The sequence below is a fragment of the Paramisgurnus dabryanus genome, chromosome 6, assembly GCF_030506205.2.
Source record: "Paramisgurnus dabryanus chromosome 6, PD_genome_1.1, whole genome shotgun sequence".
Classification (NCBI taxonomy): domain Eukaryota; kingdom Metazoa; phylum Chordata; class Actinopteri; order Cypriniformes; family Cobitidae; genus Paramisgurnus; species Paramisgurnus dabryanus.
Genome location: NC_133342.1, coordinates 15,952,984 through 15,977,571, shown reverse-complemented (window position 1 = coordinate 15,977,571; position 24,588 = coordinate 15,952,984). Strand labels below are relative to the sequence as shown.

Below are 24,588 nucleotides of genomic sequence, written 5' to 3'. Positions count from 1 at the left end.
TCTCATACTGGCGTAATAATCAAGGACTTTGCTGTCGTAACATGGCTGCAGGAGGGGCAATGATATTACGCAGCGCCGAAAATAGTTCCCTTGGTTACTTTCAATAGCAGGGGACTAATTCCGGGCATTGCGTAATATCATTGGATATATAAAATTGGAAATATAATCAGATTTAATGGATTGTGCTAAGCTATGCTAAGTGCTACCAGCAGACCCAGAGGTCAGGTGAATGGATTCCAAAACGGTAAAAGTCAAATGTTTAACTATAGGGGAGCTGGAAAATGAGCATATTTTCTAAAAAGTGGAGTGTCCCTTTAAAGAGGACAGAGAATGAGAAACCATTTTTACCTTGTCTTTGTTAAATAATGGTAGTCTACCCGCATTCACGAACATACAAAAAGTGCTAAACATGCTAAACATCTCAGTCTCATAGAAATTCCTCTTTCAGAAATGTGACCAGTCACGGAAAGTAGGGACACAAGTCGGATCTGGACATTTTGAGATATTCACAGATTCTGAAAGTGCAGTTTCTAAGCTTTCCAACGATGTGTAACACATGGAAATCTGATAAGATTTGGAGAAATTGTGGCCATTTGAATATAGGAACTCAGAAATACTCAAACCGAGAAAATCGAGACGAAAGGGACTCTTCTTTTCAGCTGGGGGAGACAATAGGGCTCATTTACATCTCATTTAGCTAAGCCATGCCCCCTGTAAAACCCTTTTTGAGATGTTCTAGCATCATATGTAGTATTTTATGACCAAATGACAACCCGCAAAAATAAACATGACTCTTTTACCTTTGTGGGGATCACAAGTCGAATCCAGTCTGTTTCAGATTATCCAATGACCATATTTGTCCACAAATGCGTATAATCCGTGAAATATAGATTGTTTACATCAGATTTCGCATGAATGTCTGGTAATACAATATAATATATAATCTGAAGACTATTTAAATCGTAACATGTAAGGGTATATGAGCTTACACTCCGTTAAACACATGAACCCGCCTTCAAAGTTTGTATTTAAAATAGGGAAGTAGTATAATAGATCATCCAAACAGCGCCGTCGAAAACGTGACATCCTTTAGAGATGTTACCAATGGCTCGCTCGTTACAGATGACATACAGATGACGTCAAAGTACCGCGAGAGCGAGTCGAAATTAAACTACTCCGTAAGATTTCTTGAAGAGCTCTCGCGGTACTTTGACGTCATCCGACTGCGGAGCCGCATAAAGTCAGTGACGCGGCTGACGTACGATGCGGCTGACTGTTATTTGTTCCGCCCCAGCTTCTTTTATTTTTCTTTTGTTTTGTGCGCCCAAGCTTTACAGTCTGGGGAGACGCAGGCTATAAGTTTGAAAAAAAAAAAAACTTAGCAAACATGTCTGAGAAACAGGGCAGTCGCGTCACTACAGTCACGTGACTTCACGCTCGAGCCGGAAGAGAAGACAATGCTGAATAAAGTCGTAATTCTGCTATTTTTGGACCAAACTGTATTTTCGATGCATCAACACAATCTTACTGACCCACTGATGTCACATGGACTACTTTGATGATGTTTTTATTAACTTTCTGGACATGGAAACCATACATAGATTTTCAATGAAGGGGATAGAAAGCTCTCGGACTAAATCTAACGATAAAACATCTTAAACTGTGTTCCGAAGATGAACGGAGGTCTTCCGAGTTTAGAATGACATAAGGGTGAGTCATTAATTACATTATTTTCATTTTTGGGCGAACTATCCTTATTTAGTAGTCACGCTGTTCCCTTTGGGGGCGGAGGCGAAAACAAAAGCTTATACAGTATGTAAATATACACACAGACAATGACGCCCCCCGCTGCACGCTAGAATCTCCGGAAAAACAAGCCTATTTTAACCGCAAAATGTACGCTTTTAAATATACAAAAACTGCTATCTCAAACATGGTGAGGCTTCTTCGTGATCTCAACTAACAGATTCTGCAATAAAACGAAAATCACAAATTTCGAAAAAAAAACTTTGTTTCTCATTTTCTCGAAACTTGTGCTGCCGACTTGAGTCCCTGGTTTCCGTGACGGGTCACAAATGTCAGCCAGAAAACGGCCCAATCTGAAAAACTGATGCTTATGACATCACAGGCATCTCACTGCCCCTCCACTTTAAAATAATTGGCTAAATGTTTTGAGTGGCAGCAAAGTCAGCCAATCAGTAATGAGATTGCAAGTTAAGCCAGTAAGGGGAGCCAAATACATGCAAAACTAGTTCACTAGTTTAAAATCCCCCACCCTAGTAGAGCTATCTGAGAGAGGTTTTTAGGAAGCTTCTAAGGCATTACAGACCCAAACAAAAACATTTTTTTGTCTACATGTCACATCACAGAACAAGGATAAATACCCCGTTCAATCATTCTATGTCACCTTTAAGAGACAATTTTAAACTGGCATATAATTCTGGCACTCAGAAGCAGGTGTTTTTAATTTGATTTTATTTCTAATTTTAAGGTTATTTGTGTAGCATTTAGTAACTATACCATTCAAGAATTTGTAATCTTTTTAATATTGCACACAATACTGTGCTAAATCTAACACAGCAAAAGTTATCACATCAATAAAATTGCAAACCAGCTCTCAATGTGTATCCCATGACAGATCCTAAAATAAATAATATACACTTGATTGAGCTGAAACAAACTTTGGTGGCTCACCTTATCAGAGAGCAATGGGAGCCGCATGCTCTCCAGGTGACTGCCCTGCTGACTGAAGACAAAATGATGCTCTTTGGTTTTGGGGATGATAAAGTGCAGCTGGACTTCCTCTCCCAGCATGGATGAGCAGAACGTGAAGGCATGGAAGGTACATTCAGACAGCTACACACAAAAAACACACAAAAAGACAACATCAGCATACTTTTGATATTTCCACACAACCTTTGTTTTGCATCTTTAGATGTGTGCTATTATTTATGCCTCACTTATTCAGATGATGATTTAAAAATGTATACAATTTAAAGTCATAAAACATGCTTCATATTTAGATATTTAACAAACACCTTCAATTAACCTTTTAATTTGTGACCCTGTCTGTGAAATACAGAATAAATTTAGGACATCAAAGTTTGATTTCACATCAATTTCAACCGTTGACATGGCCTTACTTAGTCAATATTAAATTATACAGGATGATTTTATGTAGAAAACGAAAAAAAAAAAAGATGACTTTAGATGGGTTTTTACAGAGAGGCTTACATGTTACAACAAAACATGCGGTACATTTTAATGTCATTTACACATAATTTATTTTAAAATGTTTATATTAATCAATCTGTCATAAAAAGTCACAATGAAGATAAAAACATAATTACAACAGATAAAACTTTTTTTTAATATTGGGGTATTTTTCACACATTACTTATCTGTGAACTTATTTTTTTATTCATGTGCCCCCATAATCTTTAATATGAAACCCAGGCAGTTAAAGGGTTAAGATGTTTTACAGGATACACGAGAGCTGAAATTCAGGTATCTGTATATGCATTTTTTTACATGTGCTGTCCCATAACACCATCGATCCACAAATGCCCTCACCTGAGTAGCAGGAGGCGGCTCACTGTAATGATGACACTGCTCACAGTGATGAAAGGCATTATGGGCCGCGAACATGCTTAGCCTGACCGACACTGTGTTTCTCTTCGGTGTCTCCTCTTCTGTCTCTAACCTCTCTATTTTCACTCCTGTGTATCACAAACACATACATTGTTGTACAATAAATAGCCCTTTACAACAGATTTTGATGACACATAACCATACATTACCATTTAGTGTCTTTGGTGTCCCCTCTGTATACACAGGGCTTGCATGACTGAACTTGTAGTCACGTGGATAAAGGTCGAATCGCATTTTACGGACGTCCTCAACATCGGGCCACTGCGGCCCACTTGCAGGAGGATCTTTGGAGGTATCAGGCACGTCTAAAGAATAAAATATGAGGTAATTAATATAAGCATACGATAAAGCATTTAATTAAAGGGATAGTTCACCCAAAAATAAAAATTCTGTCATAATTTTCCAGTGGCGGCCGCAAAAGTTGCATGATGCAAAGTTCGTCACAACATGTATGTAGGCCGTCATGTGTGTGGTTCATAATTTCAAAATATGTGTTCGGCACTTTGAGTGATCCTATGTGCATCACGTGTCTTGTCAAAATAAGTGCCTGCTGCAGACACGTCTAAAGGGTTTATGATAAAAGAGACCCTCGCATTTGCCAGATACTCACATCTCATGCGTAATCAGAGTTTACTGTTAAGGAAGTGCCTTGCATGTATTTTGTGAACGTGAGCGTCTCTTTTATCATGAATGGATTTGATGCGTGTGCAGCAGGCACTTATTTTAAAAAAAAACACGTGATGCACATGGTTCACATGACGCAACAAACACATATTTGAAAACACGAGCAACACATAATTTTGTTGTTCTAAACCTGTATGAATTTCTTTTTTCTGATGAACACAAAAGAAGATATTTTGATAAATGATGGTAAGCACACAGCTGATGGTAACCATTGACTTCCATTGTAGGAAAAACAAATACGATGGAATTCAGTGGGTACCGTTAACTGTGTGCTTACTGTCATTTATCAAAATATCATCTTCATTGTTTATCACAATACTTCCATAATTTGTTTTCCTACTATGGAAGTCAATGGTTACCATCAATTGTGTGCTTACCATCATTTCTCAAAATATCTTCTTTTGTGTTCATCAGAAAAAAGAAATTCATACAGGTTTAAAACAACATGAGGATGAGAAAATGACACAATTTCATTTTGGGCGAACTATTCCTTTAAAGCTTTCCAAGCTTCCTCACCCTCATCCAGCTCTTCTTCATCATAAACATCCACCTCCAGCAGGCGGATCAGCATGCGAAACAAAATCCGCAGAAACTGCAGATACGCGCCGGTTTTTCCCACCTGTAACAGAGACAGATACACTGAGTGCTCAACAAAGCACAAGTATAAGCAGCTACAATAGTAGTGTATTGTGATAATAAAGTAGTGGATTTCTGATAATGGGTTGGGCTATTTAAACTTTACTTTGTATAGCAAAGTTAAAAGTGATAAGTGTGGTCACATGGTTTATGCTGATTTCCGCCGTGCTGCTCTGGATGGACCAATCATAGTCATTTGTCCTCTATTGGCCAGTAATATTTCCACGCATTGGTGCTCGGTCACCCTTACTGTAAGTTCATAACATCACATCTCTTCTAAACAAAGCATGCAGTTTTATCTATAATTACAAACAACTAAAAATTTTATAACTCAACATTAAAAGGATTAGTCCAGTTTCTTAAAAAAAATCCAGATAATTTACTCACCCCCATGTCATCCAAAATGTTAATGTCTTTCTTTGTTCAGTCGAGAAGAAATTATGTTTTTTGAGGAAAACATTCCAGGATTTTTTTCATTTTAATGGACTTTAATAGACCCCAATTCTTAACAGATTAATGCAGTTTCAAATTGCAGTTTCAAATGACACTAAACAATCCCAAAGAGGCATAAGGGTCTTATCTAGCGAAGCAAGTGTCATTTTTGGCAAGAAAAATAAAAATATGCACTTTTAAACCACAACTTCTCGTCCGGTCCTGTGATGCACCAGCGCGACTTCAAGTAATACGTCATCACGTCAAGAGGTCACAGATGACGTATGCGAAACTACGCACCAGTGTGGAGAAAGATGACCGTTCCGACATTGGTGTATGTCGAATGATACTAATTAATGTCTTTTGTGTCAGTTTATTGTTTAAAATGGCCCACAAATGTGCGTTTCATATATGTAACACATGAACTTTCGACGTCATTACGCAATTACGTGAGGTCGCGCTGGCTCGGAAGATGAGAATTTGTTTAAAAGTGCATATTTTTTATTTTTCTTGCCAAAAATGACAATCGTTTCGATAGATTAGACCCTTATGCCTCGTTTGAGATCGTTTAGTGTTCTTTGAAACTGCAATTTTAAACTGCATTAAAACTGTTAAGTGTTGGGGTCCATTAAAGTCCATTAAAATGAAAAAAAAAAGCGTTTTCCATAAAAACCTAATTTCTTCTCAACTGAACAAAGAAAGACATCAACATTTTGGATAAAGTGGTGGTGAGTAAATGATCTGGATTTTTTTAAGGAAAACACCCTTAATACTTTAAGGATGACACTATTCCTTACCTGTGGCGGTCCGCTCAGCAGCAGCCGTCTGGGATGCAGCACAGCAGGCCCTTCATAATCTGCATGGTGCTGCCTAGCTGTGGTCCACTGCCGATAATACAGGGACTGCTCTGCTCCGCCTAGGCCGTGAGGAACAGGCGGTCTGAGAGGGCTGCTCCAAGACACGTCAGCATGGGGTAACAGAGACGCTGAACTGGGTTGACCCAATGCTTCCGGAGCCAGCAGGGCATAGGCCGCACGGGAGAGCACAGCCGTCCTGGGGAAGACATGTGTCTTGCTCCCTTCACGCGGTGCCTGGGTGGACTGACTCGGTCTCTGAGCCGCCGGAGAGGAGGAAGAAGAAGAGGACGAGGAAGCGGATGAGAAAGAGGGCGTGGCTAAAGAGCCCGGCGCTTGAGAGTCACATTCCTGCTTGAAGCGAGTGGGAGAAGTGCACGAGTCCAGTAACCCTCTGCTGCTATTGGCCGGGTCACTGTGGGAGGAGGGTTTGTCGAGCACACTTGAGGAACTGACGCCATTTTCAGTAGTGGAGCCTGAAGGAGAAAAACAAAATGGTCAGAGAGAGAGAGAGAAATTAATACATTACAACATTTGCATTAAAACAAACAAGAATATGAATCCCTTTTTCAAAGTGTTTTTCAAAAATCATGCACCCCGCCTTTAATTAACAAAAGCTACATCTTATAATTTATATCATATCTGATCCAAGGATTGCTATAATACGATATGTCACTTACCAGAGGTTCTGGTAGCAGCGCTGGCATTACTGGGTGGTCTCTCCAGCTCCATCTGAAGTTCATCATGTTCTGGTATTTCTCCTGAGCTCCTCTCGTGCTCTCTCTGTCTCTCCTCCCTGCCTCCCATAGTTTTGGTCTCAGGTATCACACTGCGTGTGATGTACGAGCAGGCCAAACCCACCTCCTGCTCGAGTGCCGTACGGGTCAGGTAGCTGGAGTCAATCAACCTCAGGTCACAGTACTTCAAAGACCTGAATAAATCATACACAAACAAATGGTGGTTATACCACTGATAAACTACAGTAGGTGACCTAGTAAAATAATATGAGTTACCACAAGGTGGCGATCCATCAAAGAGAATGAATCTTCCAAATCTTTCAAGATAGAATCTAATTTCTAATTTTATCCCAATTTTTTGAACTAGAGGTCTGCAAAATGACCTCATCCTAATGGCACCCAACACACTGTTTATAACTTTGTGTTTGTGTCAGGCTTTGTATCTTGCATATGTTTGTATGCTGTATTTTTTATTCACATTTGCCTTATACTTTCTTTTAATTCAAAAATAAATGTTAAAATACATTAAATATAATAAAAATTATTAACTTATATTAAATTATATTTTATAATTATATTAAATAACAAAAAATTGTTTTTAATACAAGTTTTATATTAAATATTTAATATTAAAGGGATAGTTCACCCAAAAATGAAAATTCTGTCATCGTTTACTTACCCTCTTGTTTTTTTATTTTGATAAACACAAGATATTTTGATACATTATGGTAAGCACACAGCTGCCATAACCATTGACTTCCATAGTAGGAAAATAAATATTATGGAAGTATTGTGATACATGATGGAGATATTTTAATAAATGATGGTAAGCACATAGTTGACAATATCCATTGAATTTCATCATATTTGTTTTTCCTACTATGGAAGTCAATGGTTACCATCAGCTGTGTGCTTACCATCATTTCTCAAAATATCTTCTTTTGTGTTCATCACAAAACATTTTGTACAACATGAGGATGAGAAAATAATGACAGAATTTAAATTTTTAAGTTTAATTTAACTATTCCTTTTAATATTCTATTTGAATCATTTTGCAATTAAAATTTATTTTATTATTTCTACACAATTTTGAGAGAAAAAAGTAAGTAAACAATTTCAGGGTTAGGTTTATCAAAGCATAAGATGACACAGTAAGCACGCAGTACCTTGGGAAGCTCTCTCCTAGAGGATCTTTTCCAGTGAGGATGACAATGCACGGAAGTCCCTCCAGATCTTCATATGTGTGTGGGACCCACTCTTCATTTTTACAGCCCCGCCAAGCCTAAAATTCGCACAGATGTACCATCGGTGCTTAATATAATGGGCAGGTTACACAATAAACCTCTTACAGCTCTCTAGTGAGGTTACTCTTACCCGCAGGCGGGCACAGAAGTGGACAGGTAGGTTGATTTCAGCAGCGGGGCTGCCCAGCAGCACAGCAAATCGGTACTGCAATCCCAGCTTGTCCCGGGCCTCCTCTAGCCGCTCCTGTGCCAGACGTGCCAGCTGCAGCGATGGCACGCGCACCAGCAGCATGTGGCCGCACCCGTGCCTGCTGCGACCGGGCACGCTCAGCAGATCCTCCACCATGGCGAGGGTCTGAGGGGTCACGTGGTCCCGCAGTGAGGGGGCTGCCGTGAGGGCCATCAGAGCCTCAGTGTACTGCTGAATGAGCAGGTAGCTGCGGATCACCATACTGTGCAGGTGTGGGTGCCTGAAAGCAACAAGAAAGAGTCAATGAGAGATAGGTGCTTATTTGACTACCAGCAGGAACTGCCAATTTAGACAGTAACCAACCACAGATATGCTTAGGGGTTACTAAGTGCCAGAAAGTGTTAAGGAAGCCAATTGGTAATTTAATTGTATGGCGTGCATACAATACATTCAGTATGTAAGCAATGCAGTGTGAGCATAAACTGACCTCTCCAGAAGGGTTTTGACCATCCGCTCAAATGCGTCATCACATCGGAGAATTGGACTCGCAACCCCCCACTGCAGTGACTGACTGTAATCCTTTAACCCAAAGTAGACCAAATCTTTAGGAGAAGCTTCACCCTGCTGTTGAAACATGGAAACAAACTTTAATGTAAGAAACAATATTTTAATGCGAGATCAATCCCTGATGCTTTGAATTCAAAGGAAATCTCTTGAAAAAATATTAAAACACTGCTGTATGTAGCTCATACACTTACTGGAATGTAAACAAAAAAACAAAAGCACAAAATTCAGTAAATTTCATATTTATTTGTATATAGCTTTTTTTACAATGTTGTATTGTTTCAAAAAAGCGTTAGATTAAAGAGAAAACATGAAAAGGATTACATATTTAGAATACATACAGAACAAAACACTTGGCAAGTTTTATAATCCTCATAAAAAGATTGTAATCTACAAAAGCTGTATATATATTTTAATTTAGTCAATTAATATCATAGATCCGAGGTCTTCAATCTTAATCACGGCAAGGACCCCTAAATTGATAGAGAGGAGTAGGGACCCCCAGTACATTAATCAAATTAATACTGGATTTATATACTGTACTTTGTTATGATGGTTACGTTACAAAGATTTTAAAGTAATCACTTGGTATATACAGTCACATATTGGTAACGTACTACATAACATTGTTACTGAATACATTTTAATGTCAGAACTTTATGCTCTTCATTTTAATCATGTTTCGGGTTATTATTAACCTATATAAGAATTTTTGTTTAATGCCTAATTTAACTAATTATTTAACAAAAAATATTTGAGAACCCCTGTTGTCTCCCCCAAGGGGCACCGGACCCCCTGTTGAAGACCCATGCAATAGATGACAGGTATTTGTGTGGAAAAAAAGTGGTTTGGCAAGATCAGAAATTAAATTTTTTTTAAACTTGTTTTAAAAGCATGCATCAGGTTTATTTCAATGCACAGTGTATTTATGTTAATTTTATGAAATAAAAGTAACATTTGCACCATTTTTATGAACGTTAAGACTGAATGGAACTGAAAATGTTAAATGGTGTAACCGCCAATTGTACCAAAGAATTAAAAATATTAAATATTTTATTCACATTGATGGGATGTAAGCATAATCATAAAAAAATCATTTTAAATATAATTTTATTAGTTATTTCTAAATGTACATTTTAATGTTTTTTATATTTGTCCTGACATATGCTGAAAACAGCTCTGTTTTTTAAATAATCTTTGAAAAATTATCTAAAAATGTAAGTGAAAAAATCATATTACACTAAACTAGATGATTATATTTTATTCCACATTTTTTATGAATATACTTATATTTTAAATTAAAAAAAAATACTAGTTACACCATATTGACATTTTTGCAATTATCCCCCAAATATTCTTTCAAAATGAAATAAAACCAGAAATTTTAGACTTGGTGTGCAAGAAATCTGCAAACCTATTTTGAATTTTTAACCCTTTTACATTTAACTTATCCATACAGACACAAAATAATTAAAGTCACATCATTGACCCTTATATGATATTTTTATCATCTAATTATATTTTCAGGTGCTTTGAAAGGTGCAACTATTCAGACCCTTTATAAACACACCAAAATATTCAGCAAAAATAACTAAACAATTTCTATTAATAAAACAAACAAAAAACAAACAACACATGTGTACATACAGTATCTATACTACCTGCTTGCACAGGTTGTTAAGTCTTATCTCTCCTCCACAAATGCCTGTAACTTGTATGTATCTTGGTGGGTCAGTGAAACTCACCAGGGTCTGAGTGTCGGGCCAGTGCACTTCGTTCTGGGTACTGATGCGCGACTGCCGGCTCTGCAGGGTGAAGGGAAAACAGCTGACCTGCAGGACCAGCAGGTTTATTGCTTCCAGGACCTCTGGACAGTTCACCACCCGGTCTGCCAATCCCTGCAGTTCCCCGTGACAGACGGACCCTGACAGGGCACTAAATGAAAAAGTGAGCATTAGAAGTCTGCTACTAGTGATATTTTTTATATATAGATCCTATATATTTATAATTTACATTTAAATATTTTCTAATCTAATGTTAAATAATTGTTGCAAATTAGTAGGGATCAAATGCATTTAATTTTGTTCTTGTAACTGTGTTACCTGGTCAGGTCGACGTGTGAGTTGTCGTGAATAAGGACGAAGAGTGTGTAAGGATTCTGCTTGACTTTCTTCATAAACGCCTCCATTTTTGAGTGTACCTCCGCATCCAGACGCACAACGTACTTGTCAGATTTCTGTTGGGCTAATGGCGCGTCCTCTATACCGAGATCTATCAAGACACCTATCAAAGACAAGGGGACGAGAACATGAAGAACATCATTACGAGGACTCTTATGAACAAGATGTTTAAATTAACAGCTTTGGTCAAATCAATACATTTATCTTAAACATCCACTGTAGTGTTTTATTTTTACCTGATTGTCGTATGCGCTGGACTGTTTGGTGCACCAGCACATGGGAGGGTGGGACCAAGATCAGAAAGTCTACTTTGCAAAAGCGTCCCAGATCCAAGCTCTGGCTGCCCGAGTCGGCAATAGCGCACACCTGTGACAGAAGGCTGCGTGCCACGCTCAACTGTGGAGGGTATATCTGAAAGCTATCGCTGAGTACATCTGTAACACACACACACACAGATCAGAATTACTTGAGGTAAACAGTTTCACCCAATGATTTTACCCATTTTTACAAGATGTACTATAAGTCTGAGGTGTGCCTAGAATGTTTTGGTGAAGTTTTAGCTCAAAATAGTCCACAGATCATTGTTATAGCATGTCCAAAATTGTGCTGTTTTCATATGTGTACCTCTTTAGCAGCGTTATTGCTACAACCTGCTAACAAACACTTTTAGAAAAGCTTTTAAGGAAAGTTAACCAGTCAGTCAGTGGTTGTGGGCAGGGCTTTTTCAGTGTGACATCACATTAACAAGAGAATCAAAACAGCGTGTCTAATGAGACGCTTTGGTTTAATAGGGATTAAAAAAGGAGGAGTTCACACACTGCCAACACACATTTATGTCCAAACACCTTGTAAAATGGATTTTTTGCATAAAATGTGCCCTTTAAGAGCCAGACAGAAATGACAACATTAAAGACATATGCTCACCTGGACCTGATTCTGGTATCATAGCAGCAGCTTCTTGGGAGTGGATGTACTCAGTGAGATGTCCCTGAAAAGGCTGAACCACCCGGTCTTTGCGTTTGCGTTGATACCGAACAAGCTGTTTGTCCAAGTTGTCACCTGGAGCATTACAATCGATTTAAAAAGCTGGCATCAAGTGTATCTTTCGCCAGTATTTCATTTGACTCAAATAATCAAGGAAAATAAATAACGTATTTATAAAATTGTACCAATTTTAAAATAAAGGGAAAGGAACACAGAAGATAATGATAGACTAGAATTACTATGAGAAAACATACTTAAACAAGATGTATGATACAAACATCTTAAAGAATAATGTAAAGAATCAATGTGACACGTATAAGTAGCACGTGTATCATTGTAGCAATAGCCAACAATACATTGCTTGAGTCAAAATTATCTATTTTTTATGGCAAAATATTAAATATTAAGGTAAGATCCTGTTCCATGAAAATATTTTCCAAATTTTCTATATTAAATATATATAAAAAATGTATTATCATTAGTAATATGTGTTGCTAATGACTTCACTTGGAAAACTTTAAAGGGACACTCCACTTTTTTTGAAAATATGCTCATTTTCCAGCTCCCCTAGAGTTAAACATGATTTTTACTGTTTTGGAATCCATTCAGCTGATCTCCGGGTCTGGCGCTAGCATTTTTAGCATAGCTTAGCATAATCCATTGAATCTTATTAGACCATTAGCATCATGCTAAAAAATAACCAAAGAGTTTCAATATTTTTCCAGCGCCTGAAAATAGTCCTCTGCTATTAAAAGTAATCAAGAGGACTATTTTCGGGCAGTGGGTAATATCACTACGCCTGCTGCAGCCATGTCACAGCAGCAAAGTCCTTGATTATTACCCCAGAATGAGAGTATAGTTCCTAACCATATCTGCCTAGAAAATCTCAACTCTTTATTTTCCGTCGGTCTAAGTACACAATGTAACTACAAAAGAGTCAAGTTTTAAATAGAAAAAATATCGAAACTCTTTGGTCATTTTTGAGCGCGATGCTAATGGTCTAATCAGATTCAATGAAGTATGCTAAGCTATGCTAAAAGTGGTAGCGCCAGACCCGGAGATCAGCTGAATGGATTCCAAAACAGTACAAATCAAATGTTTAACTCTAGGGGAGCTGAAAAATTTGCATATTTAAAAAAAAGTGGAGTGTCCCTTTAAAGGCGATTTTCTTAATATTCAGATTTTTTGCACCCTCATATTCCAGATTTTCAAATAGTTGTTTTTCGGCCACAGAAAGCTTCTTTATTCGGCTTTTTATAAAATTGACTGATTTTGTGATCCAGCTTCACAAATGGACGGTTATGTTGAGACTCACTCACCTAATGAGGTGCTTTGGAAGTGAGAGGCGAGAACACTGACTTTCCCTGTGATGAGCTCATAACTGATCTCCTTCAGAAACTCATTGGTAGTAAGCATGCTTTCAGCCAAGGCTCGGGATTGATATTTACCTTAAAAAAAAATAGCACAGGTTCATACAACTATATATTTGCCCAGTAAACACACATCCACAATTAGTGTAATCTACAGGCTTTTCATCTTTTTTTAGTGCGCAAACTGTTTTGATTTGTTAACCTTTTTAAATATTACTTATCTATGATTTGTTGTACATGCAAACATGTTATTGTAACTTTAAAAAAATCTTTTCCCAGTACTAAAAAGTCCTTTAAAATCACTGTTGGCTAATTGCAAACAAAATCTCTTTTCTCAGTCTGATAAGAAGCAGAACATTTAAAGACTGACCCTTAACAGAAATATCTCTGTAAGTACGAGCCCTTACCCAGCACTAGCACACAAAACTCATTAGCTCCGCTTTTGGAGGTGCAGATAATGAGTACGTAGTTGGGCAGACACTGTTGTTGCTGTGGTGGAGTTTCGCTCAGCGAGCGCAGGGACTCGGAGATGCCCTCCCCGAGAGAGCCGTGGGTAACCAGCACCTGAACGCTGCCCCCCGAAACACTGGCCTCCATTCGAGCCAACCAGGGCAGCTGTGCAGGAGACACGGGCGGCCCTATCGGCCCACACAGCATGGCCTTCAAAACAATCTGCTCGAATTCCTCCCGAAGTGGGATCTGCTCTGTACCTAAAACAAAGACAAAATGGGGGTTTAAATGTCTGAGGTCTTTTTGGCTGCCAGGCAAAAATAATTTCCTCGATCTCTTTTAAAAAGTTTGCCTTGCACGACAACAGTTTTCAACTAAAAACTACAAACTTTTTATGCACAAAGTCATTTTTGGGCCCTGACAATGCAAACTTTTAAAAAGTTTTAAAAACAATATTGTTATTGTCTCTCCACCCCCCCCCCCCCCCAAAAAAAAAACAGTTATTCCATTTGCATGCAGTATGTGACACCAACTACAGGCCATGCAAGCACAATGCAGCATTTTTTATTATTTTCACAAATCATTGTAAACACGAATAGTTTTGACAATGTCTGGATGTGAAAGCTTTCAAAAATGAAATGAAAATACATGAAAATGTACCACAAACTCATACATACAATATGGCATCAGCAATTAACAGCCATAATAAAAACTACTAAAACCACTGTATACATTAAATAGCAAACTGTTATTGTCAATAAAACATCATTTGTACCATGCAATACTTACCAGCATTATTAGATAAACATTAGACAAAATAAAGAGTGTCATGATACAGGTCCGTGCAATTCATGATCCAAAAGCATACTGGTATTATTTACCCAATCGAGCAAGGTACTGCAGTGTAAGAAGTATCATAGTCTCAGTTGTGAGTAACTGGCTGGCTGACATGCCCAGACTGGCGAGTGTCTTCTCATTCAGCTCCCTGCCCTTATAGCAGCTCACCAGCAGGGGGCTCACAACCAGATCGCCCACATTGCCAAAAAAGTACGGTAAAGTGCCTTGACCTGAAGAGGAAGTTCAAACAAAAGGGGTCTGTTGAGTTCACGCACATGCAAACACTTATCAAGGTTAAAGATGGTGTGACATGTGAGATGAGTTTATATCCTGTACTGATGAGCTTGTTGTTGTGAGTTTGACCTGGATGTGAAAAATCGAATTATACAGACCACTGGATTTTTCTTTTGCTGTGAACCGCTAGATTACAAACCATAAAAAATAGTCATCTAGCCCTATGGATACATATCTGAAGAGCTCTGATGCAAAACCCACTAAGTGCGTTTATTAGACTCTGCCATTAGACTTTATTTCTGAATGGATTAAGACAATTTAAAGTGAAAGTATTTGATGAATGTATAATACATGGCGAGAACATTTGGTTAATATCATTATACAATTTTTTGACAGAGGTGCCCTATCATACATTACATATACATGTATCAAGTAACCAAGCTTCATGCATGGCTTTACAGTTGAATGAATGTTATGGAAATGAATTACTGACCAATAAGAAGAACTGGCCGGACCCCAGAAGTGTTCAGAAGGTTGTCAGGGATGATGACAGTTTCTCCTGCTGTGATTGGCTGGGGCTGTATGACCCCTGACACTGTCGGAGGCTGTTGACTGGACAGGGCCAACAAAGAACCTAAAAGGAAAATGCACATTTTTTATTTATTTACATTTATACTGGAAACTAATAGGTTAAAACACATACAGCACTATATGCTATCAAGCTTATGTGGAAATCTATTTGTACTGTAGTTTAAATGAATCCCTGCAGTCTCTCATATTCTCTGCCTTTGTTAACCTGATACCTTAATTAATCCTTAATAAAAGGTAACTAAGCTACAGGATAACAAAGGAATCTCCAAGGATCCCTAATCTCCAAACCTTCATCTCTTTTAAAAGCATAAACCCTCCAATCTGACACCAAACAACTTAAGACATGACCTCTCACCCTTATTTCTATAGAAACAATGAATAAATCATCCTTGTTGATGCAATATGACATGTCCCCTTGTCCTTGTTAAACACAAAAGTGCAGATAATCAAATTCATGCTCTTCCGCTCAGGGACACGCATAAACAGACCACCGCCCGGATAAAGTCAATGCATGGACAAACAGCAGGCGACAAAATGAACAGTGATCAAATAACGACTGAGCACGATGACATCACACCCACCTGAGCTGCACGTTAGCGGCCGGATGGCTGGCACAGGGACAGCCGTGGCTGGGACGGGCACTAGAGTGGTGGGGTGCCAGCTGCGGTGACGCTTTTTGGGTGGACCTGATGTCATAGCAGAGGATGCTAAAAGAGAAAATGCAAGAAGAAACATTATATTTTAACAATTATGATTATTTAGCATCTTATAAGATCTTTAAAATAAAAAAAAAATTTGACCTTTAACTAAGCAGCACTGTGATTGGTCAGTTTAATGCTTACCTGGGCTGTCCCCTGGTTCTGTGGTCCGATAACCATGACTAGGTGTGCCGAGTGGGTTTGTATGAGGGGGGCTCAGTAGATTGGACCGTCCGTCCAAACTTAAACCATTAGTCAAACCGTTAACTCGCAGGGCTGTGGGAACTAAAAAAACAAATATAAACTTTTTTATATTTCAGTTAATGTACTATGTTATACAATACACTTGACAATGGATTTTACATTTTCTTATGTGGTTGTTAAGGATGCTTTGGGTGGTGGCTCACTAATATTCTGGTGATGACACATCTTATTTAGATTTAAGTCTATTGGTTATGTTTTCTCGTTATATAATTCGTTCCTATCATAAAATTCACCAAAGTATGAGCAATAGAAATAGCTGATACTTGCTTAAACTGCACTAATATTCAAAGAGTCTTGATACTAGAAATGCAAAATATGAAATAAATATGTTACATGTGTATATGTATTGATACAGTTTCAGACTAAATTTGCCCTGAGGGGTGTCATGTTTTGCACATCAATGGCTAATGTCCACTTTCTTGTATCAAACCACGCAAAGGTTTACACACAAACACACACAAATTCAATAGGAAGGCATGCATTCGCTCTCATTTCTGAAGGAGAATAGGGTCTGTGGAGCAAAGCTTATTGATTTCCTTTAACTGATGGCGCATTGATAATGAACCGCTGGGCCACTTTCACATCTAATATTCCTGACGCATACATAAATAGGACACGTACGTGTTACACATCAATCACTCGCAAATTACAAATGTGTGGGGTGACCATAAAACCCTTAATACAGGATCTCGTCTCTTATACTGATGACTCTGAGTAAGCATTTGAGTAAACGAACATGTGTTTGTTTGCATAAGGGTGTACAGGGGTTGCGATGTGTACGCTGCCAATCTAAATGACCTTCAGAGAAGAGATTCATTCTGTGCTTTGGCTGGAGAAAAATAAACAACAAAAGCAACGAAGCAATATCTCAGCCATCACGTGACCATATTTGGGTAGCTGTTGAACACGGATGAATGTGCACATGCCTTTTCATTATAAACTTAATACTGACTACTAGATATATATTCTAGCTATGAATTGGTACTTGTCGTTATGATGGTTTAAAGCATTTAACTGTTTGGTTGCTATGGTGTTCTGAGTTTCTATTTAGTAATCTAAAAACCCATCTAAGCATCTTTAATATTCTGGTGTTTATACATGACTCAGTTTTTCCTGTATGATCTTTTTAGGGATGCACCGATGTATTGGCCTATAGTCGTCTCGTCTTGGCAGATAAAAGGAAATTTTTGGACATCGTCCGATTGTTAAAAAAAACAACGGCTATGATCAGGGTCAATAATATCCTGGCAATTAAAAAAATAACCCATCAAAATTCAAGCAATGTGAATATTGTAAATAAATAAAAAACTTGGACAAAAACAATTCCAGAATTTTTTTGGGCTAGAAGCCCAAAATATATATATATTATAAAGTATATATATATATACTTATACACATATTTACATTTGTTTTAATAAATAAAAAAATGCAATATATTATTATTTTTAATACATAAAATTATAAAAAAAACTGAGGTTTGTGTTGGTTTGCTGAATACTTTGGCCTAAATGAATAAATTACAGTTACTGCATTATTTATTACTGCTAAAACGTTTTGAAATATGAAAACTACATTCTTAGACCTTTTCAACAATATATAGTTTGTCGTGATAGATTAACATTTACATAAAAAACACTGAAGTAAACTTAGGTGTCCCGCTCACGGTAAGTAATAGAATATCGGTATTGGTACAAAAATGTATATGCATCCCTGATCCCAATTTTTTTTGCTAATTTTTATCTACCAGATAAGAAAATCTCAGAGCCCAAATGGTGCAGGTTACACAACCTAGGTAAGAAAAATGATAATAGTGATGAATGCTGTAGCAAACACCAAAGATTCTATGAATTTATCAATTTTTAAACTACAGGCAAAATGTGTGTACATGCAAAACAATTAGATGACTTCCATACACAATGATATATGGCATGTAAACCGGAGTATTATGGGCAATCAATGGTGCTAAAAAACATTTCCGTACCAATCGGTAAAGTTTTGGTCCCGTGGGTCGGTGTGTTCAGTGGTTTGAGGAAGCCCAGATCTGGTGTTCCAAAAATCCCTGAGGATGAACTGGATGGAATGCGAGCTGGAGGAGAGTCTGTGGATTAAAAACCAAACCGGTTATAAATGCTGTTTTGTTTTATGCAAAGTTGTTATAAATATAAGAAAAGATGCTTATGAATGCAGCTTTATTTTACTTTCATGCTGTTTTAGGTGTATCATACTATTGCATATTTAATGCAAGAGATCAAATGACAATAATAAGCCCTCATTTAAAAAAACCTAATAGACTTTTTGTATTGTAAGACTGTTATGGTCACTAACGGCCAGCTGCCTCGCTCACTGAACGGTGCTGTGAGGATAAATGAGACAATGACTTGCTTTCTTTCACCAAACACTGTTGGGTAAACACACTGTGGCCTCCAGCCAGATGTCACCAAATGCTGAGTAGCCTTTCCCCCCTCTTTAACCCCAGATTTTACACCCTACCCCCATATAACCCTCCCCCAGAATAGCACATGACCTCTGTGCATTGCAGGGCTGACCAGAAATAAGAGAAGATGAATATAAACAGCATGTGTGAAACTATACATATGTTTATACAGATCAATTATACGGTTCAGACTTTAATAAAGAAGATGATTTAAACTGCATGAGAAAGATAAGATAACATGCAAACTCCTAACCTAAAGAGGTTTGTGCAGGACTTTATTTTTAAATATTTATTAGGGATACTGTATTTTATCCTCACACACCTGAGAGAGGGAATAAAGAAGGGCTATGGCCATTTGTGTCCCCATTTTCCTTGCTGCTTAGTGAGGAAGAGGAACTTGGTTTGGATGAAGCAGCACTGCTTGAGAACGGCCTTGTCTTACAATCTGCAAATGTAAAGAAAATGAGATGATTAATGTAAGCGAAGCATCTGTCTCTGTCAATTCAAAGAGATTCAGGGAACAGTTTTATAGGTAAGGGTGTATGATATTTTGGTGACAAACAACGGCCACTATGAGCTTTTTATCATTGGGATGGAGTCCCAGTATTCTTATTATTATAGGATAATAATGCTTGTAAATTATTATATTTCATGTTTGCTTTCTATGAACTAGGAGTGCAACCTACAAAACTGGAGATTTTTTTAAAAAGTAAAAATAAAAAATAACAACAATAGTACAAATAAATATAAAGAATACATTTTGTATCATTATATATTATTTTTTATTATTTAAAATTATTTTTTTATTATTCAATATTAAACATAAAGTTAAATATCAAATGTAATGTAAATTGGTTAAAGGAAACACCACCATTGTTTTTCAATATTTTACTATGTTCTTACCTCAACTTAGATTAATTAATACATATCTATCTTTTTTCAATGCGTGCACTTTTAAACTTTGTACAGCCCTTCTTGACTGTGTTAGCATTTAGCTTAGCCCAATTCATTCCTATGGCTCCAAACAAAAGTTTTATTTTGTGCCACCATACTTACTCATGTAACTACTCATGTAACTACTCAGGTGGCTTCTAAATTATCCCTGTTTGGATCCTTAAGAATGAATGGGGCTAGGCTAAATGCTAACACATTCACAAGGTGCTGTACAAAGATAAAAAATGCACACATTGAAAAAAGATTTGTCTATTAATTTGTCTAAGTTGAGGTAAGAACATAGTAAAATATTGAAAAATGGTGGTGGTTTACTTTAACATGCTAAAATTAACTAACAATAAACTATCCTTCTAATGTTGCGTGCACACCACCAAGCGACTAGCAACAGTGGTGCGACGACGACGCGATCCCATTCATTTCAATGGAAGCTTGGCGACTTCTGGCAACATGAAGCACAGTGACAGGCAACTTTCGGGATTGACTACCAATGAGAGTGAACCAGTGGACTTCACGTCATCCGTTTTTCATAATTTACTGAGAGGATGGTTACTCATTTGATTGTAGTTGTTATTAGGACAGGCAGAATTTGGAACGCATTTAGGAAAGCATTTATAAATCTTAGTACATGTCAAATTCAACATTTGAACATTAACACCTTTACAATAAAACATACAGTATCTATTAAGATTAGTTATGCACAATGAAGTAACATGAACAAACAATAACTTGCTGTATTTGTATTAACTTACATTAACAAATATTAACACATGCTGTAAAAGTATTGTTCATTGTTAGCTAATGCATTTAAGGAAAACACCACCTTTTTTCAATATTTTACTATGTTCTTACCTCAACTTAGACGAATAAATACATAGCTATCTTTTTCAATGCGTGCACTTTTAATCTTTGTACAGCACTTCTTAAGTTTGTTAGCATTTAGCCTAGCCCCATTCATTCCTATGGCTCCAAACAAACGTTTTATTTTGTGCCATCATACATACTCGTGTAACTACTCATATAACAGTCTTTAAATAGGAAAAACATGGAAGTGTTTGGTGGCTTTTAAATTCATCCCTGTTTGGATCCTAATGAATAAATAGGGCTTGGCTAAATGCTTACACATTCACGACACGCTGTACAAAGATTAAGTGTACGCATTAAATAAAAGATAGGTATGTATTAATTCGTCTAAGCTGCAGTAAGAACATAGTAAAATAAAGAAAAATGGTGGTGTTTTCCTTTAACTAATATCAATGAATGGGACAACATTGTAAAGTTTTACTGTAAATGCAAATTAAAATACACAATTTTACTCCTCGGATGCAACAAAGACACGCAGGTGTTGATATTGGGCGAGTGTTGCTATCTACTGTATATCAGTATATTTGGTATATGTGTAGCCTGTCGTATGTGTAGTACCTTTCCAGCAGATGAGAGCTCCCTTGCACAGAGCACCCTGAGTGTTTTTCACCAGGTAGTACTTTAAGTGCTTCTGCTTCTTCGGCTGAGTGGATAACTTCAGGTTGATATGGTTGGAGAACTCGGTGAAATATCGAAACCCTTTTTCACCACAGCCCACACAGTTACCTGAAAATCCTTTACAAATACATTGTGACACATTACTATGTGCTCTGAAAATGCTCCACATAAGCAGTGGTAGGCAACGTCGGTCTTGGAGTACAGAGTTTAGCTCCACCTCTAATCAAATACACCTGAACAACTAATTAAGGTCTAAAAAGTCACCTGAAATATACAGGTAGGCAAGGTTTTATCAGGGTTGGAGCTAAAATCTGCAGGACGTCGGCACCGACGTTGCCTACCCCTGACCTAGACTCTAAAACTGTATTAAAATTGTATTTTATGTTTATACCGCAGGGCTGTTGAATGCTTTATCCTGATTGGTTAAGTAATGTTTCACAGGTTTGCAATATTTTTCGATAAACGCACACCTAACCTGTCAAATATTTTAAAATATATTCTTATTTTCATGGTGCCGGCCCAGCCCATAATGGAATCTTATTGGTTTAAAATACATGCTGTATATTCAGTAGCAAATATGATCAGATATGCTGTGATTATCACATTTTGCTATAATTGAGGACATAGATGATTACACAATCATATGACAATAAACCACACAATGTTCACTAAAAAGGATTTACTGAAGGAATTATGAGATTTGCAGAGTACATGTAAGTGTAACTTGGGATGAAATTGAACACCAACCTAAAAGTGCATTTTTCCCATTCTCATCTGGCAGGAAGCGCTTGTCGACTGCACAGACAAGGATGTGCTCTGGGATGCTGGGCGATTTGGCACCGACCAGCTCGAACCCTACAGGAACCTCGATGGACTCTGTTGCCATGGAAACCAGGCGAAGGTCCTTTCCTGCTTGACAAAATCCTGGAGACAGATGAGTTAGAAACACTTTAAACGCTGGCTTTGCTGAGGTAGGGAACGTGTGACGATTCACTACATATCATCTGCACACTGACATATATCTATATGTTCAAGTTATACTGCAATCTTGTAAAGTCTAGTAAAATTTTGTTCCTAAAACAGTGAAATTGTTTTATCTAGGATGCTGTGCATTTGATAAAGTACACTGTTCATACCATCCATAGTGCAGCAGCCATCAAGAGCCGGCCCCTGTAGGAAAGGCAGGGGTGGACTGCTGGTGTCCGATTCATCCTCGTCATCCATCTCATCAATGCAATTAGAGGACTGGCAGTTCACCAGCACATGGCTGGAAGGGTCAGACCTGAGGCTCAGGTCCATTTTGGGTTTAATATCTGAAAACCAGAACCAGGAACAGATGAGACATTGCATTTTTCAACTAATCTTTTGGAATAGATGATTTGGACAGATGACATTAAGCTTCTCCAGTTAGTACGTCTCTCCTTAAAAATCCTATTTCTACGAGATGAGCGATGAGTATCAAGTTCATTTTCTGAGAAGACAAATAAGGCGACGACCTCGCTTACCTTCCAGGTTGCTAGGATACTGATCGGGCTCGAGATAAAGCTGGGTGAATACGGGCTGTGGGTCGCCGCTGCTCGATCTCAGTGAGGCCTCTATAGAGTTATGCAGAGCTTCTTCGAAGCGGGCAGACTTCAGCTGCCCTGCGTACGAATTCCCCATGATCTAAAACACAACATAAGTCGTCAATTTCCGCTATTTGTCACCCTGTCTGTGAAATCCAGGCTATACTATCCAAATCTAATTATGAGATTTAAAGCATTAAAGGCGGGTTGCATGATTAAAAAAAAACACTTTGAAATAGGGAGCGGGGCCAACTACCAAAACACACTTGTAGCCAATCAGCAGTAAGGGGCATGTCTACTAACCAACACCATTGCCTGAGTTGTGTGGGGGGCGGGTCTATCAAAAGAAGGTCCAGATTCTATTGGGTTAGGGGCATGTTTGTTAAGGTGATTTCAAATATCAACATTGGCTTTCAGAGATCATGCACCCGCCTTTAAAGTTTGATTTAAACTTATTTTACTTTGATTTCAATCTTTGACATGGCCTTACTCAGTCAATATTAAAGAGGGTTATATTTTCACAGTATGATCTTTACATTTATGTAGCAAACACTGAAAGACTTCATCCAGGTTTTCACAAGCAGGGTCCCATATGTCTAATTTTCAAACCTGGTAGAAACTTGATTAAGAAACTAGATGTTAAGGTTTTCAATCCATACCAAAACTAAAATGAGAGATAACCTTTTGGTTATTTTACTTTTGGTCTACTCAGATGAGATTTCAATTTCACCATGAACAAGGCTGTCTTCCTCTATATAATGAGATGAACCGAGTCACTGCCGTATTACAGGCACACACAATACAGGAACATCTGGTTGGGCATGTGCTGCGGGTAATGGAGATGGTGAACGTTTGAAGTGATTCAAGCTGATCAACTGGGTCCATACATACAATTCAAAATTGTATCCATAAATGAAACATTGCCTTTCACAATACAATCATGTTATCCATTTGGTCAATACAAATACAAGGGGAAACTTTAATCCTTGACCTACACACTGTAACAAGTAAAAGCTGCTGTATTCAATTGGTAACACCTTAAAATTTTCACTTAAAGTGGAAAAAACATTTTTATAAAATATATTTATAAAAATTGATCCAACTTTTACTTTTTACAGTGCAGCTGGAAACTTATTTGAGCAGTCCTTGTGTATGATTCACCATAAAACCTTAAAAATACAAGGCAAACAGGTAAATTTCCAAATTAATTATTAATATATATATACACACATACAGTACTGTGCAAAAGTCTTAGGCCATCATGCCAGAATTAGATGTGTTGTTTTTGCAATGTTATAGCGATCATATATAATTGTTTGTTAGTCTCTTTAATAGAATACATCCAGAAAATACAGGAAATGTGTATATAGTATTAAAAACTGTATAAAAATGTAAACTGATGTGTCAAGCTTTTAGGGTAAACTCCCCTTCCACTTGAGCAATAGCAGGAAACTGCAGGATCTCTTAAACCTAAATAAAATTAAATCCTAATTTCTAATTTTCAAGAAATTTGTCTTTTTTACTTAATTCTGTTAAAAATAGCTTAAGATGTGTTT

The 24,588-nt window shown here is 37.6% G+C and overlaps 1 protein-coding gene across 2 annotated transcripts in view; it reads right to left on the bottom strand.

The window, feature by feature from the left end:
• greb1l (GREB1 like retinoic acid receptor coactivator) overlaps nt 1-24,588 on the bottom strand; it is a 61,565-nt gene that overhangs the window by 6,423 nt on the left and 30,554 nt on the right. For both annotated transcript variants that reach the window (XM_065268066.2, XM_065268059.2), the window contains exons 3-27: nt 22,973-23,132; nt 22,604-22,780; nt 22,215-22,391; nt 21,408-21,584; nt 19,357-19,479; nt 18,582-18,698; nt 16,481-16,621; nt 16,220-16,345; nt 15,541-15,681; nt 14,858-15,043; nt 13,934-14,236; nt 13,476-13,604; nt 12,097-12,231; nt 11,409-11,606; nt 11,095-11,275; nt 10,738-10,927; nt 8,916-9,052; nt 8,369-8,708; nt 8,161-8,276; nt 6,938-7,188; nt 6,201-6,733; nt 4,852-4,954; nt 3,801-3,956; nt 3,574-3,719; nt 2,695-2,856 (exon numbers count right to left, since the gene is read on the bottom strand). In XM_065268066.2, the coding sequence (XP_065124138.1) occupies nt 2,695-2,856; nt 3,574-3,719; nt 3,801-3,956; nt 4,852-4,954; nt 6,201-6,733; nt 6,938-7,188; nt 8,161-8,276; nt 8,369-8,708; nt 8,916-9,052; nt 10,738-10,927; nt 11,095-11,275; nt 11,409-11,606; nt 12,097-12,231; nt 13,476-13,604; nt 13,934-14,236; nt 14,858-15,043; nt 15,541-15,681; nt 16,220-16,345; nt 16,481-16,621; nt 18,582-18,698; nt 19,357-19,479; nt 21,408-21,584; nt 22,215-22,391; nt 22,604-22,780; nt 22,973-23,129 (4,602 nt within the window). In that variant the 5' untranslated portion in view covers nt 23,130-23,132. The remainder of the gene's footprint in view (nt 1-2,694; nt 2,857-3,573; nt 3,720-3,800; nt 3,957-4,851; nt 4,955-6,200; nt 6,734-6,937; nt 7,189-8,160; nt 8,277-8,368; nt 8,709-8,915; nt 9,053-10,737; nt 10,928-11,094; nt 11,276-11,408; nt 11,607-12,096; nt 12,232-13,475; nt 13,605-13,933; nt 14,237-14,857; nt 15,044-15,540; nt 15,682-16,219; nt 16,346-16,480; nt 16,622-18,581; nt 18,699-19,356; nt 19,480-21,407; nt 21,585-22,214; nt 22,392-22,603; nt 22,781-22,972; nt 23,133-24,588) is intronic.